The 17,708-nt window shown below is 41.8% G+C and overlaps 1 protein-coding gene and 1 pseudogene across 2 annotated transcripts; both read left to right on the forward strand.

Moving 5' to 3' along the window:
- The first annotated feature begins 8,741 nt into the window (after window positions 1-8,741).
- Window positions 8,742-17,190, forward strand: LOC113686028 (uncharacterized). Its single transcript, XM_027203620.2, has 2 exons — window positions 8,742-8,878; window positions 16,509-17,190. Exons 1-2 carry the CDS (start codon window positions 8,827-8,829, stop codon window positions 16,838-16,840), a joined length of 384 nt encoding a protein of 127 aa, XP_027059421.2. The 5' UTR covers window positions 8,742-8,826; the 3' UTR covers window positions 16,841-17,190.
- LOC149042289 (uncharacterized) lies at window positions 9,636-15,595 on the forward strand (annotated as a pseudogene). The gene is made up of 2 exons (XR_016188568.1): window positions 9,636-14,617; window positions 14,720-15,595. The product of XR_016188568.1 is annotated as an uncharacterized LOC149042289 (transcript).
- Window positions 17,191-17,708: the final 518 nt, after the last annotated feature.

Genomic DNA, 17,708 nt, shown 5'->3' on the forward strand with positions numbered 1-17,708 from the left:
CGACAGTTAAGTAAAACATGTCATGTCTCGTCCTGACTATCAATACGGCAAGGTTTACACCAACATTGACGGGAAGGAAAAATAGGCAAGGGATTGTCTGCCACCGGAGTAGTGTTTAAAGGAATACCATTATGACTGTAAAAAGCGTCTTTCCAAGAACAGCACCGTTTGTCTCGTCCATTGTTGCGACAACACCGACGACTGTAATGGTGGTACATCACGTCAGTGGAATCTCGTTGCTGACATGCTTCCTGGTATCCGTGATGCCAATGAATTTGAGAGATCATTCTTAAGAACACGATGTAGGACAACTGTCTACTATGTGAAATTCATTACATGTTATGAGTGCATTCCTTTGCAATTATTCAGATCTGCAGTGTGTGAGCTGGTTACCCAGGTTGAAGGCAGTACATTAGCACTAACCCAAATTTGGAGCATGAATTCCTTTGATCCTTTTTTGAATAAAATTGAATAAACACGTCAGCAAGGCCCGAATGTTAAATGAATATCCCGAAAGGGATAGTTGTCATTTATCACCCGAAGGGCAGGGAAGGGGGAGGAGGGGAGATCACGTGGTTGTAAGGGGGGTCGGAGGAGGGATCAGTCGTTGCTAACAGAGTTAAAAGGGAGAACTAAAGAAAATTGACTGCCGGTGAGGAGGGAACAACTAAAAGCCACAGTCCCCCAGGGGTTAAAAAATGACCCTAATAAGGGGGAGGAGGGGAGATCACGTGGTTGTAAGGGGGGTCGGAGGAGGGATCAGTCGTTGCTAACAGAGTTAAAAGGGAGAACTAAAGAAAATTGACTGCCGGTGAGGAGGGAACAACTAAAAGCCACAGTCCCCCAGGGGTTAAAAAATGACCCTAATAACCCTAGGTATCGGCTTAAGGATGCGTGGCGTCAGTTATTCATAACACGAAAACTGATTTCTAACTTATCGTATTTTGCAAGGATCGATATAGGCTCGATTCAAGTTTTCGCAAGTAATGTCTTATTAATACTGCAAATTGCATTTTTTTATTCCGGATGTCCGCTTTAATGACAGTGGGATGGATAAAGTTTACTTGTCGTTGGTTTTCTGTTTTGTTCCGAGTGATTTGGTGGATTTTTAGGACAGTGACAATCCGCTCCTCACCAAAGCTCCCCCAAGCTTATCTCATACCCAGATCCTACCGTGTAACTGTTACTGAAATGCGGTGCGTTAGCTCCCAACGCCCCAAATACAACCCGCACTTCGACATTGTTAGGTAATCGACACCACCCTGTTGTTTGTAACTTACAATTCGAAAATCCAACTCTGCAAAAAGAAGCTATGGTTAATTGCTGCCATATATAGTTCTCTCTATTGGGCTTACTTACCATGCGGTAAGTAATTTGCCTAAGTATTCAATTTTCAGACCTTAAGCGTTTGCAGTTAGGGCGAAGCCTTGCCTCGTATATCATTTTCGAAAATCATTCGGTGCAGTGACAACGAGTTGTGGTAATATTTGAAAGATTCGGAAATAGATTTGAGGCAAGGGAAAAAGACATCTGAGTCCTTGAGAAGATTTGAACTTCATGACAAAGATTTATCCACCAAACGGGGAATGGTGACATGCCAGTTTCAGTACAAGCTTGCGTACTTTCGGCCAGCTCTTTCACTGACTGCAACAAAAACTTTTTAAATTTTGCACACGATTCTTTTGATTTGTCTTTGTTACAGTTCGCTTGCAAATTTAAGCAAAACACGTTTTCGCAATGCGCAATTTAAGTCCATTTCGTTAAAAAGATCTCCTTACTCTTTCGCCATGTTTGCACTTCATGGTAAACATTTGTCAATTTCTCAGACCGATTCCGAATTTGAACCCAAACGCGTTCTATAATTTCCGCATCGCTTTTGCACGCATTCAATTTTCTATTTGCAATATCTATCCCAAAATTCAAATGCGAACTTTGTAAAATATATATATATATATATATATATATATATATATATATATATATATATGTATGCCATTAAGTCGCAAAGTGAAGGAATAAAACTCCTGTATAATCCCGGAAGCTAATTAAAACCCTAAATCTTTAGGTGCGCAGAAAAAAAAAGTAGATGAATTTTAATGAGTAATCAACGGGGGTTATCGTAGTTTTATTGGAGTTGTAATTGTTATGCATTTCTTGAGAGATTAAGGGACAACGATATTGATCGCTTCTTGACATTATTGTTAAGTTTATGCAAAGTATTTTGTGTTTTGGTCCTCTAAATGACATGCTAGGTAAATATAGACTCTTAATTAAAAAAGATAACTAAGAATCAAGCAAGTGTTCCAAAATCCTGACGGGATTGGAACTAAATTAATTTCTTAATTTTGTTACTGAAGAATAAATTCATCTCCCTTTTACCGACTGTCGGTAATTAACTTCACACTATAAAAATTATCATTAAATACGGAATAATCTATACTACAAAGCTTTTCTCAAGCTATTAATCTCAGACGCAGCCAATACTCGTTTCATTGTACCTATTGTTAGGGTCCATTACTTGAGTGAAGTAACTCAAGAGCTTTTTTTTTGGCGCCGCTTAATTGGGTTTTCCGGCCAGCTTATTCGAAAAAATTCCTGAAACACAATAGAAAGTGATAAAAGTGTATGAATGGTGTAATCTTCAATGGGTATTAATATTGTTTTCTTCCTTCTCTTTTTGTGTATTGAATATGTGTAAATGTTATGTAGGGTTTTGGCTGGTAATCAGTTTGTCTGTCACATCATAAGGTTCTTTTACTGAAAGGACAACTCTGTAAACAAGCTGCTCAGGCTTTCGATGAGTTTTTTTCATTTTTTTTTTTCGTTTTCCTTATCTTAGTCAGTCAGTAAGCACGACATCTTTCCATTTGGCGGGGCTTTCGCCTTGTTGTAATAACCGGTGTTACAAAACAGATTCGGAGTAACAGCTCATCAAAGTCTTTTGAATTGAATATTATGACAAAAAATATCTCTTGTCTGCATCAGGTTTATTCCTTTTCTATAACACAACCTACTGCCTTAGGAACTAGCTCAGATCTGAGTGAAAATGCTGGTCACCAGCTTATAAAGGCGACACTTACTAAGCTGTCAATCTTGATGCATCGTCATCATTTCTCACTTAGCTAGCGAATCACGTTAAGTTACGAGAAATAGTTCCTGAATGTATTAAAGTTCACACGGCAACCAGGTGGACAATCAGACATGGTTTGATGCTACTCTGGTTTGCAGATTTAATGAATGTAACCGAAGAAGTTACACTCCTGTCTAGTGCCTTCATCAGGGGTAATCTAAACGCTGCAACAAGAGGTCCTTTTATTTGATCACTAATTAGCGGTCTTTTTTCTGACGAGGTGTAAATAGGCGTCAGAAAGCAAACCGCCATCGTCTCGATTTAAAGCGGCGTGGGCGGAGTTAATATGCCAAGCCTCCAAACAAAGGCGCTGGTGATAACGCCGATTAGTGGTGATAATTTTAGAATTATCCCACCCAATTGTATGTTTGGTTAGGCATGTATGCTCTGATAAAGCAGAATTTTCCTTTTTGCAAAAGAAAACCGCTTTTTGATGCTCTTTTAAACGTGTACCAAACTGACGTTTGGTCTGTCCGATGTATTCGTGGTCACAGTCATTGCATGGAATAGAATAAATGGCGTCGGTTCGTTGTTCTTTCGTGACAGGATCCTTAGGTTTGGCGAAAATATGCCCAAAGTCTAAAAGGGTTTTTAAGCAACTTTAACGTTGTGGCTATTCAAAATTCTCTTGATGGGTTCGGTAACACCTTGAATGTCTTAACGCTTGTGAAGAATTAGTATCTTTCGACGTTGTTTCGCTCTTCACTAAAATCCCAGTAGATCTCGCCGTTAAGGTTGCGGAGGAGAGACTCAGAGAAGATGCCTCCCTAGGACTAAGAACTTCTTTGCCTGTGAAGGATATTATTCATCTGCTGTCTTTTTGCCTCAAAACCACGCAATTTACATATAGCGGCACCTACTATTAACAAGTTTTTGGTACAGCGATGGGTTCGCCTGTCTCTGCTATCATTGCTAACATGATAATGGAAGACGTGGAACAAAGGGCCTTAGCCACTTTACCGGTTAAACCCTGGTAAAGTGGCGGAAACGATATGTCGATGATGTTATTTCTACGGTATCCGGAAATGAAGCGGAACACCTCCTGTCGCATTTGAATTTAGTAGAGCCTTCGATCCAATTCACCCTTGAGCGTGAAAAGGGTAGACATTTGCCCTCTCTTGATTTATATGTGTCCAGAGGGGTTCAGGGTAATTTAGAGACAAGTGTCTACCGTAAACCTACCCACACCGACAATTGTTAGAAGAATTTCTCTCTAAAACTCGGTTGAATCTCCTTTATTTTCTGGTTAAACTCCTAGTACAATTCTTACTTTCGGGGACTAGCCCAGTCTTGATCTTATTCACCACAGTTCAACTTATTCCTTTCGACATAAGTCCACACTGTTCTACTTTGCTATATTCTCTGATTGAAAGATGCTGTGCACCAGCTTATAAAGGTGACACCAAAGATGACACTTCTAAGCTGTCAATCTTCTTACATCGCGATCGCTCCGTTTCAGCCAGCGAATCACGTTAGAGTACGTACGACAGTTCCTGCATACTAAGTATGCACCTCCGAATTGTTTACGCAATCACAAAATCATCTTCTACCTTAAATTTCTTAATTTTACGGTTAAGATCGACCAGAACGAAGACGAGATTGATAATATAAAAATTATAATTAACCTATGGGCAGAATTGAAATTACGCTTGAAAAGATAGTTTACGAGAAAATAGCCTTAGAGGATTGTTATATAACAACAGAGTAAACAGAAAATTCGGAGAAGAAGGGGCGTCCCAAGGTACCGCCCCTTAGAAAACTACATGTTATTCGCATAAGTTATATAATTACAAATTCAGTGCGGAGATGAAAAAGCATAAGCTATTTACAATCAGAGCCACCTTTAAGAAGAGGTGTTGAAGGTGTTGATTTAAAATTTAAGAAATATTCTGGAATCGTGAATTTGACTTTAGAATTTGACCAAAAAAAAACCAGTCTGAAAGTAATCAATAGTATAAGAAGCAGGAGTTTCCAGGAATTCCTGTGCGAGGTTAACTTTTACCAGAGAGATTTACAACTAGAAAATTGACATAATTAAAAACATAGCTTATCACAAAATAGTACAACAAGATCTAATCACCGTAGAAACGGAGCAACTGTTTCCGTACCAAATTCACAACCGCAATAAGAAAATTAAAAGGTGAAAGAAATTGTACTTAGATGAGATCGCCAAAAGGAATAAGAAATAATCAACCTGTCCTATTATAATTTGTATCGAATGACTTAAAGTAATATAATATTTCCATTTTTCCCAACACCAATATAAGGAAACCCTTATAATATTTCAGATTAAATATAGTTCTATTTTTATCGTTGAACAAAATACCTCGCTTTCGATTCTCACCACCCTATTTGCCATAAAAAGTCTGTAGCCAAAACTTTACTTAGGAGGGCTGACTGTCTACCATCTTCACTCGATTCGAAGTCTGAGGAGAGAAAGTATGTTTCTAATGTCCTAAAGGCAAACGGCTATACAAAAACCTTTCTCCGTAACTGCCAAAAACCAGTAACAACTAGTAACGCTCTTGATGAAAGGCAACCAGCGACTGGTTTTCCTGTTATCCCTTACATTCAAGGTGTTACCGAACCTATCAAGAGAATTTTGAATAGCCACATCGTTAAAGTGGCTCAAAAACCTTTTCAGACTTTGGGGCATATTTTCGCCAAATCTAAGGATCCTGTCACGAAAGAACAACGAACCGACGCCATCTATTCTATTCCATGCAATGACTGTGACCACGAATACATCGGACAGACCAAACGTCAGTTTGGTACACGTTTAAAAGAGCATCAAAAAGCGGTTTTCTTTTGCAAAAAGGAAAATTCTCCTTTATCGGAGCACACATGCCTAACCAATCATACAATTGGGTAGGATAATTCTAAAATTATCACCACTAATCGGCGGTTTGCTTCCTGACGCCTATTTACACCTCGTCAGAAAAAAGGTCGCTAATTAGTGATCGCATAAAAGGACCTCTTGTTGCAGCGTTTAGATCACCCCAGATGAAGGCACTAGACACGAGTGTCGAAACGTTGGATCTATGAATTGTAACTTATTCGGTTACATCCATTAAATCTGCAAACCAGAGTAGCATCAAACCATGTCTGAGTTCCTGAATGCTTAGTATGTACCTTCTAGATGTTTACGTTTACAAAATCATTTTCTACCTTAAATTTCTTTCTCTTACGGTCAAGGTCGGGCAAAACAAAAACAAGATTGACAATATAAAAATTAGAACGAACTTATTGACAGAATTCGAATCGTACTTAAAAAGATATCTTAGGAGAAATTATAACATAGCTAGTAAATTTGTCTAATCAAATTCAATTGCGCGAGCGTGCTTCATATTCCTATTGTGCATGGACATGACGTCAGCAAACAAATCCCTCCAGAAAAAAAATTTTTCCATCGGGTCGAAAATGTTATGAAACAATTGCTTCATACGTCAGCTGAGCGTTCGTCGAGATATGAAGCAATTGAGAGAAGTTTGGAGAGTACTCAAGAAGCTAGAGTTGCGTTCGGCTACGCCTTGAGCAACTCTTACCCATCTTTCGTGCTCTCCAAACTTCCCGCGTGCTTCATATCTCGATGAACGCATGCTGACGTATGGACCAATTGTTAAATAGCCTTCGAAGACTGTTACATTAACAACAGAATAAACAGAAAATTCGGAGAAGGAAGGGCCTACCCAAGGTACCGCTTCTAAAAGAGCTAAGTGCTATTCGTCTGAGTTACCTGATTATAAATTCAGTGCGGAGGATTGACAGTACTTAATGTTGTCACCTTTAAAGGGAGAGGTGTCGAACGTGCTAAATTAAAATTTGAGAAATATTTCCTCGATCAGGAATTCGGTATTGAGTTAACCTAAGAACGAGAATAGCAAAGGGCTTTAAAATATGAGAAGGGTCAATTCCAGGAAATTTCTGTACAATTCAATTTTTATGAGCTAAAGTCATTTTCTTCGTAATTGTAACAGCTTTCCGCAACATAATGGAAATATTCCAACACTTAACCACAAACTGTAGTTTACGTAGAAACATCTGCTCCATGTCAAATTCACGACCACAATAAGGAAAGGTGACCGAAATTCTTCTTGTAAGATAAGACCCCCAAAAGGTATAGGAAATGATCAACTTGCTTAAAATATATATTTTTTGACTGAATGGCTTGTGGTAATATATTATTTCCATTCATTTTCCAACACCAATATAATGAAACCCTAACAATGTTTTTTAGATTAGATATGTATCCATTTTTCGTCAAACGCAGTAACGCCATCCAGCTGATAATAAATTCAACTTTTTTCTGTCACCTTTGGTAAAGACCAAGCCGTATTTCAACGTACTTTCAGTGTTGGGTTTGAATTGCACGATTTACAGTTGTGCAAAGTCGTGGGGCGATTGCAAAGCAGAAAGCCAGTCCTGTTTTGCTGTGGCTGCTGACAAATAAATATTATAGGATGTGATTCGCTCCTGTGATTGAAGGGTTACTTTATGTTGAAGATTTCACCATTAACTGATTTTCGCGTACATGTCGGTACATGGAATTTATTTGCACTTGTAGTAGTATAGTCAACTGAAAACGTTAATGAAAGTGATCCTCGCAGTAATGTGCACTACTTAGGCAGTAGTGAAAATAAGGCCTGAAAAAAATTCAGGCCTGTACGGGATTTGATTTTTATGACTTTCATATATTCTTAACCATTTGAAAAAATTAAATTAATATGACAAAGAAGGTTATTACACATGTCGATTTCGGTTGAAGCGACGGGAAAAATATTATACTTACAATTTGTGTTCCATATGCGGCTAGTAAGCTTCGAAGTGCGATCTGTGGTGACACTTTTGAAATGTAAGTTGCGTAACGAACTTCTAGGTTTTTAAATAATTAGTCACCTGATCTATTTTTGCCGCGTTGCGCTAAGATAATTAAATATTCACAAAAAAATGACAAACGGCTTGAGAAATGCAAATCAGGATATACACTAAAAGCAGTGGAGTTGAAAAGTACAGCAAAGGTTGTGCTAATGAGGCTTTTTGCAGCAAGGACAACAACCGTGTTTGTAATGCCGCCACTGAATCATCTGAGTGTGACAGAGAATTCGAAAAAAAAAGGTACCGCACATAGCAGAAAACACAACCAGGTGGTTCTTTACCGGCTGAAAACTCAGTCCCGTCAGTGATGCATTGTAATTTTCCTTTTAAACATTTGTCTAATTAATGGTAGTGTTTTCCGCTATGTGAATCTTAGTTTGAGTGAATCTTAATATATTCCGAACTGGATGTTCTGTGTTTTCGACGAAAAGAATCGAATCAGCCTTTCTTCCTATGAGTAATTCACACCAGAAAAAAATTCAATGGCTTATAGACCAGGATTAAAGAGTGATTATCAGAACTTAGTACATCGGCTCGGAGAGTTAAATATCCTCAAGGGTATATTTAAAAAAAATGCAAATCTGGAAACGCCATCGTCACAAAGAGTAATAAATAAAGTCAAGGTGTGTTATTGTTGTCAAGTTACTGATTACCTGGAAAGTGGCGTGCTTTTACGTCACGATGTGAAAGGTGTGTTCAGCAGTTACTTAACAAGCGCGCTCGCTTCCACCGCCCCAAGTACAGTCTGCTTTTCGATACTGTTGTGTTAACACCTCCACCCTGCTGTTTGTGACTCGCAAGCAAAAATCAAGCTCTTCAAGATGAAGCTGTGGTTGGTTGCCGCCATAATTATTTCTATTGGGCTTCCATCCGGTAAGTAATTTACCTCGGTATACTTTTTACAGGCGCACCTTTTGTGCCTGCAACGACGTTATTCGCAAATTAAATCCGCTCCGTTCGAAGCAAACTTGAAATTGCAGACACATTTCGCTTCTTCAGGTAAATGTTTGACAATTCTCAACCGTTAAAATTTTCCTCGTATTTCTGTTTCCCCCTTTTTGTACATCTCACTTGTCAATTTTAGCTGATAAAACAATTTCGCTCTGCGCAAACCGTATCTGTTTAAAAACTTAAAACCGTGCAATCCTTTCGCTATTCAAGGTAAAAACTCGTCCACTTTTGGACCAATTCATTTTTTGCCCTAAATCTCCTACATCGCATTTGCGTGTAACCACTTCAACTCATGCAATTTTTAGCTAAAATATAGTTAAGCAAATTTCGGTTTAGGCGATGTGTGTTTTTATTATATTTTTTATTTTTTCAGAGTAATTTTGTCAGTTTGGCATTTTCACCTTTGTCGAATTATCACGAGTTTTAAAATCAGATCAGTTCGTTCGTTTCAGAGAATTTTGAGCAAAGAATTGAAGCCAGCACGCAATTTCATTTCAAGAACAAGGCCGACACTCTAGCAAAAGGTGTTAAACACGCACAATAAAAGTTATCTTTTAGCAAGAAGGCCGAGACGGATTTACAAAGATTTGCATTACGTCGGAGACTTTGATTCGTACGTGACACATGTCAGATGATGAGTGCGAACACTATTGACATTGAATGGTTTACATGATTAACGCACCCTTGAATGACCCTTTTAAATCAGTACTCGGCAACAACCAATCAAAATGCAGAAAATATCGTATAAGAGAGTGATTTCTTACAAATTTTGCAGAGTAGCTTTTTACACACCTGATGTAAATAAGCGAATACGAGAGCGAAATAAAACAGTTTAATTGAGTCTCGTTCGTCAGAGTTCTATCCCTAGTAAACAGGACAAAGTTTACAAAAACGTGGCACCTCCGGCAACGCGACAATTCTGAAGGATAACAGTAAGGACAACTGTTGTGAGTATAATTTTAGTCCTGATTTTCCGCCCGTGCGAAGATTGCGGAGATGGAAGCGACTGAAGCGAATCTAGATATCAAAGTAACACAGCTTAAAATGAGCATTGGTAAAACGAACACCATCGTAGAAACAGGGAAGTCAGAAGCGATCGAAAGACATTTGTCCACCCTGCGGTCCCTCAGTAAAGAAATAAATCGAATGCGGATAGAAGTAGAAGCGACAAAACTAGGTGCGAAAGAAGAAATTGCCGACATCGAGGCGTGGAACAGCGGAATCGACGCACAACTGGAAAAAGCGGATTGCGAAGTGGATAAAATGTGCACGTGGATCGACGACCGCAAAAGAGAAGCAGAAGCAATTGTCAAGCAAGAAGAACTTAAGTTTCACAAAGCGAAGATAGAGATGCAGGCAGAAATCCAAGTTGAGCAACACCCCCAACAAGCGACGACGACGCCAAGCGACATACAAGCCAAGCTGCCTAAACTGATGATAACGAAGTTTGACGGTACCTATATGGACTGGCCACGATTTTGGGGACAGTTCACAGAGGCAATCGATAAAACGGGCGCTCAACCGATCACGAAATTTACCTACCTTCGAGAACTACTGGATGTCAAAGTGAAAAGAGCAATAGAGGCGTTGCCCTTCACGGCTGAGGGATACAATCGGGCGAAGAGTATCCTAAGCGAGAGGTTCGGAAAGGAGTCAGAAATCGTCAAAGCTTACATCAAAGAGATTCTGGATCTCCCCTCAATATCAAGCCCAAACCCGAGAAAAATTGGTGAATTTAGCGAAAAGCTAACGTACTGTGTGCAAGCCCTGCAGACACTAAACAAACTGGAACAAGTCAATGGGGCGGTGTCTATGACATTAGACAAATTGCCAGCGATCCGCGGAGATCTCGTCCGGACCGACCCCGACTGGGAAAGCTGGGACTTTGCAAAACTTTCAGAAGCAGTTCGATTGTGGACCAGGAGAAATCCAATGGATATAAACCAGCGTGAGCGTGAGCAAGAACAGCAATCAACAAAACGGAACTTACGACAGCAAGCAAGAATTTACCACACACGTCGGGACGCCGATGGTAAACCCCGCTGTTTGCCTTGCGTTTACTGCGGCGAAGATCACAAAGCCATCGAATGTACAAGAGTGACACATGTCGCTGATCGCAGACAAATTTTATTAAATAAACGTTTATGTTTCAATTGTGTGTCTGGGAACCACCGCGCGTTCTATTGTCCGAGCAAATCAGCCTGTCAACGCTGCCATAAGCGTCACCACACGTCGATTTGTGACACACCAAACCCGACAAGCCAAGTTAACCAGCCACCAGCACATGGGGTCGCTTTGACAACAAACCGAACTGGAGAGGGTCTGTTCCCAGTAGTCATCATAGAGGTCAACGGAATTAAATGCAGAGCGCTAATCGATTCTGGAGCCGGCAGTTCGTACGTGTCGGCAAAGCTGATCGAACTACTTCGCTTAAAGCCAACCGATGTCCAGACAAAAACGATCGATATGCTGATGTCCTCTAAAATTGCCAAACTCGAAGTCTACGATCTCGAATTAAGATCTGTCAACCATCAATTTTCGCTGTCCGTCAAAGCTACCAAAGTGAACAAGACAGAGTTGTTGTCTATTGAAAACCCTAATTATCGCACGCTAATTGAGAAACACCCACACTTGAAAGGCGTAAATGTTTACGATGATGACACAAAAGCGTCTCTTCCGGTTCACGTGGTGCTTGGCAGTGGGGAGTACGCCAGAATTAAAACGGAAACAAAGCCAAGAATTGGACAAGAGAATGACCCTATCGCAGAACTCACCAAATTCGGATGGTTTCTGATGTCCCCGGGAAAGGAGTTTGACAAAAACACCATGCTTCTCACCCAGACAAGTCAAAGCAACTACGAAGATCTGTGCAGATTGGACGTCTTAGGATTGCGTGATATAGCAGATCATGACCAGTCGATGGTATTTGATGAGTTTAAGGAACGCCTAACACGCTCGCCAGAAGGCTGGTACGAGACCACCCTCCCATGGAAAGCTAACCACGCAGAACTGCCCTCAAACAAGGAAGGTAGCTTAAAACGACTCAAGAACCTCAGTAGAAAACTTCAACGCGAGGAACTGACGGCTCAATACGACGCGATAATTCAAGAACAACTGGTAGAAGGCGTTATCGAAAAGGCACCCCCTGTTTCACAGCCACAGAAAGAGTTCTACATTCCTCACAAGAGCGTGATTCGCAAGTCCGCTGAAACTACAAAGATGCGGATCGTCTATGACGCCTCTGCCCGAGCGACACCCGATTCACCATCACTGAATGACTGTCTGTACCCAGGGCCTACGCTGCAAAACAAACTATGGGACGTTCTAATTCAGCAGAGAGCCTACCCAGTTGTCCTAGCGGGAGACATTAAGAAAGCCTTCTTACAAATCCGAATTCACGAGAGTGAACGAGATGCCCTCCGTTTTCACTGGCAGACAGATTCGGACTCAGAAGTGCAGACATTCCGGTTCACGAGAGTACTCTTTGGGCTCGCCCCCTCACCCTTTCTACTAGGTGGGGTTCTTGAATGCCATCTCGATACCTGGGCGGAGAAATACCCGGAGGAGGTAGAGCGGCTACGCCGAAGTTTCTACGTAGACGACCTGTTGACAGGCGGTCAAGACGTACAGCAAGCAAAAGCACGAAAGGAGGTGACGCAAAAAATTATGAAGGATGCCACATTTGAGTTACACAAATGGCACTCGAATCATGCACAGCTGGAAGATGACACCCAACCTGCACAAGGAGAGGAAGTTGCCCAGCCTACTTTACGTAAAAACAGCGCCCAAGCCACATCAAGCGAAGATCAGTCTTATGCAAAACAACAGTTACTAGTCAAGCCAAGTGAGTCAAAGCTATTGGGCGTAAAATGGGACAAATTCGAAGATACTATCGCCGTGCAGTTCCCAAGCGCGAGTAGTGCACCGACAAAACGTGAAGTACTGGCCAAACTAGCGAAAGTGTACGACCCCCTTGGCTTAGCGTCCCCCATTACACTGCAAGGGAAGCAAATCTACCGAGAAGCGTGCGACTGCAAAGTATCATGGGACGCACCTATCCCAGAGAATCTGAAAATACGCTGGCAAAGGTGGGAGCAGTCACTTCCGGCGGAAGTAACCACTCGAAGACCCTTAGCACCTTATTAACAACCAGTCATCTCCGCTGAGCTACATGTGTTTGGGGATGCGTCAACTTATGGGGTTGGAGCAGTGGTGTATTCAGTCGTACGCCAAGAAGATGGAATCACTCAAACCCTGGTTGCAGCAAAAGCAAGATTAGCCAAGAGAGAACTAACCGTCCCCAGGTTGGAGTTAGTCAGCGCTCACATGGCTACCAATTTAGTCATCAACGTAAGAAACGCTCTAAAAGAACTACCCGAACCCATGATCTACGGTTGGCTGGACAGCACCGTCGCCCTCCACTGGATTGTAGGAAATGGTCAGTACCGACAGTTCGTCTCTAACCGCGTGCAAAAAATAAGACAATACCCACAGATCCAGTGGAGACACGTGCCCACTACCGATAACCCAGCGGACCTGGCGAGTCGAGGAGGCCAGGTAACCAACGCAGAGCTTTGGTGGAATGGCCCAGCGTGGCTACGTAATCCTGAAATGTGGCCAGAGAACCCGGTTACCGTGAAATCCGAAACCTCAGAAGAAGAGGCAAAAGTCATCCGAGAAGTGCTAAGCCTAGCAAATGAGAAACCTGAACAAGAACGGAACGTGTTCGACGAACTCCTAGAACGCCATGATTTACGCCGAGCTCTTCGCATCCAAGCTTGGGTGCGACGGTTCACCACTCACAGGGTGCGCAAGGGACCTCTTACTAGCGAAGACATTCAAGAGACCAAGAACTGGTGGATAGAAAGAGTCCAGTCTCAAGATTTACAGAAACCGCACTTTGAACAGACCAGGCAGAAACTCAACCTCGTTTCCAATGCAGATAGAATTCTCGAATGTCATGGGAGAATTCAAGGAAAATACCCAGTGTACCTGCCAGCAGACGCCGTGTTTACGAGGAAGCTTGTACAGAGGATTCATGTCGAAACCTTACATGGAGGTGTGGCCCTTACCATGGCAGCGATTCGTGAACAGTACTGGATCCCAACCCTGAGAGAGCTAGTGAAGTCTGTGCGATCTGCTTGTTGGGGCTGTAAACGTTTCATATCTTCACCCTTAACAGTACCACCCCCTGGACTACTGCCTACAGACCGTACAGATGGTGGAACAGCCTTCGAAGTTATTGGCACGGATTTTGCTGGTCCTATCAAGTGTAAACAACGCAAGAAGGGCGAGGAGAAAGCTTACTTGGTTATCTTCACGTGTAGCCTGTCCAGAGCCGTACACCTAGAATTATTGTCTAGTCTAGAGACAAGCAATTTTATTACCTGTCTTAAACGCCTCATCGCTCGCCGCGGCAGACCGCGCGTTATCTATTCAGACAATGGAGGCACCTTTATCAAGGCTGCGAAATGGCTTCGCCAATTGCGAGGAGATGAGCGCCTCCAAAGTCTCCTTGAAGATTACGACATAACCTGGAAATTTAACTTAAGCCGGGCTCCTTGGTGGGGAGGTCAATTCGAGCGGTTGATTGGAGTCGTAAAGTCCGCCATGTACAAAGTCATTGGGGGAGGTGTACTTACCTGGACTGAGCTGAGCGAGGTACTGCTCGACGTGGAAACACAAATCAATCGACGTCCATTAAGTTATGTAGGAGATGATGTCGAGCTACCAACACTTACACCGTCAACATTCCTGTTTCAGCGAACGAGTCAGCTGCCAGAAGAGAAAACAGGGAGGATCAAAGACCTGGACCTACGCAAACGCGCTAAATACCTCAGGAACTGCAAGAACAATCTCTGGAGGCGGTGGCAGAGAGAATATTTAACAGCTTTAAGGGAGCGGCACAACCTGACACACAAAGCGGCCAAATTTCAGCCAAATGTTGGAGATGTCGTAACTATAAAGACCGAAAACAAGAATCGTGGGAGTTGGCCACTGGCGATAGTAAATAGAACCTATCCCGGGAGGGACGGAATCATCCGCGCAGTTCAACTCAAGACAGCAAACGGCATGTTAGAGAGGCCTGTTCAACACCTGTACCCTCTTGAGCTAAACTGCGACCAGGCTTGTGAGACACATGCAGACACTCCCACAGCAGATTTGAACCCAAACGCACTAGTTTTCAGGCCGAGACGGGATGCTGCAGTTGCTGCCAAAGCCCGAATCCAGGACCTTGCTGAAGATGAACAATGAATCACAATTTCCTTTTCACTGAACTTCAAAATTGCGAACTTAATTGAAACGCTTGATTTATAGAGAACTTTTTCGTTTAGTTGAATTCGTTAAGTCTCCTAGGTGAATGCACCCTTGCACGCAATGTTGCATGGGGGAGTGTGTCGGAGACTTTGATTCGTACGTGACACATGTCAGATGATGAGTGCGAACACTATTGACATTGAATGGTTTACATAATTAACGCACCCTTGAATGACCCTTTTAAATCAGTACTCGGCAACAACCAATCAAAATGCAGAAAATATCGTATAAGAGAGTGATTTCTTACAAATTTTGCAGAGTAGCTTTTTACACACCTGATGTAAATAAGCGAATACGAGAGCGAAATAAAACAGTTTAATTGAGTCTCGTTCGTCAGAGTTCTATCCCTAGTAAACAGGACAAAGTTTACAAAATACCTTTTGAAAGGCCGTCAAAATGAAATATCTTCTCTGTGAATAGCTTAAAAATATCAAGCTTTGACCTCATCTCTGCACGGAAGCTCCGGTCAAGAACTTGAACAAGGTTGCTCTCACTTGAATTAAGACTTTGTAATCCATGGCATTCATTAGACAGAAGACAAACAATTGCCGGCGTTGAGGTTTTAAAATTAAAGCTTTCGCACAATATGTGCCTAAAATTTGAAATATTGTTAGCAGTTATCTTTTCTTCATTTTTTCCCTATATTTTAACTTTTAAAGAGATTTACACAGATTTACTGATCTTTTTCGTAGGAAAGCGAGCGCTAATTGTCCGATTTTCGCTCTGATGCAGTTTCCGTGCAACTCCGCCGGAAAGCATCAAAAACAATTATTCGAAAAGGACAGAGAAATTGGTTCCATTCATGCTTTTTCAGTATTGACCAATCATTAATCGCATCCAACAAAACATTGCACTGGTTCTCTCAAGGAAATCCAGCGGGCTAACTCACTTCGGTCCGAATGCCATGGGAAAATATGGAAATAAAATTGAAACCATTTGATCGAACAAAATGAGTTACTACAAATCAGAAATATGAGCCCGTGAAGCCACTATTCGATATTTGTAGGTTAAATTAATCATACTCTGGATTTTGTTACGCCGAGACGAAATTATCCATTCCTATGCTAGATCGATTGCAATTTACTAATCCGTAATTATTACGGGTCACATAAGTTTCCCAATGAGGCAGTGCAAGAGAAGATTAATAAAGCTCAATTTATCCTCACTTGCTGCAACTTAAAGCAAAATGTTTTAATAACTTAGTTTTCATGGGTGAGTTTCCCAATTTTTTTAGTATTGGGCCTGAAGTGCATGACCTGCACCAGTTCTGAGTCATGGGATAAATGCGAAGGAAAAAGCAAGGCCTGCACAGCTCCGCTGGCCGATCAATGTGTTAAACTCTACTTCAAAGTTGGCTCAACCGAGACGTTCACTAAAATGTGCGGATCCGACGCTTACTGTGATGAGAAAACCAACCCTACCTGTAAAGCCGCCAGTGGATCCTTTGAGTGTAAAATCGACTGCTGCAAAGGTGATGACTGCAATGCTGGCACAGTAACCCGCATCAGCGGTATTCTGTTTTTGTCATGCGCCCTGGCCTCTCTGATGATCTTTTTCAAAGCCTGATGTGAGGTCATGTACGGCTAATGAGCCGTATTGCAACTTATTTATACCTTTTTCTAAGATGTTAATCACAGTGCATTTTGGGGAGAACACTTAGCTTTAGGACAATAATGATTCTATAGCAGTTTATATTCTCTTGTCATACCGAAAACTGTTTTTCGTAATTTCATGCAGTTAAGCTGATTTATTTCTGCAGGCAACAATGAACATGGTAGTTGTGAGGCAATGATATTATCCATTAATTTTAGTTTTTTTTTCCAGGATGCTTATTATTCACATATAGAATAGAACTGTTTGTGTTTCTTTTTAAAATTTGATGCAGCACCAAAAATATAATCGTGTATTTCTGTTTACTTTTGTCCCTTTGTCGTTGTTGCGCATGAAAATGTCACAGCCGGTCTGGGCCTCTCTAATAAGAACCCCCTCTTTAATAAACACCCCCTCTCTCTAGCACCCCTCTCTCTATTAAGCACCCCCTCTCTCTATTAAGCACCCCCTCTCTCTATTAAGCACCCCCTCTCTCTATTAAGCACCCCCTCTCTCTATTAAGCACCCCCTCTCTCTATAAAGCACCCCCTCTCTCTATTAAGCACTCCCTCTCTCTAATAAGCACCCCCTCTCTCTATTAAGCACCCCCTCTCTCCACTAAGCACCCCCTCTCTCTATTAAGCACCCCCTTTCTTATAAGCAACCCCTCTCGAATAGGTGCCCCCTTCTCTAATAAGCCCCCTCTCTAATAAGCGCCTCCTCTCTTATAAGCGCCCCCTCTCTCATAAGCAGCCCCTCTCTCTAATAAGCACCCCCTCTCTCTAATAGGCATCCCCTCTCTCTAATAAGCACTCCCTCTCTCTAATAGGCATCCCCTCTCTCT

The sequence above is a fragment of the Pocillopora damicornis genome, chromosome 7, assembly GCF_964200805.1.
Source record: "Pocillopora damicornis chromosome 7, jaPocDami1.2, whole genome shotgun sequence".
Lineage (NCBI taxonomy): Eukaryota > Metazoa > Cnidaria > Anthozoa > Scleractinia > Pocilloporidae > Pocillopora > Pocillopora damicornis.

What these genes read in the sequence shown, in the direction of transcription:
- LOC113686028 (XM_027203620.2), top strand. Translation starts at nt 8,827, where the DNA reads ATGAAGCTGTGGTTGGTTGCCGCCATAATTATTTCTATTGGGCTTCCA. An exon ending in TTCTATTGGGCTTCCATCCG is followed by an intron (nt 8,879 to 16,508) that starts GTAAGTAATTTA and finishes CAATTTTTTTAG; the next exon opens with TATTGGGCCTGAAGTGCATG.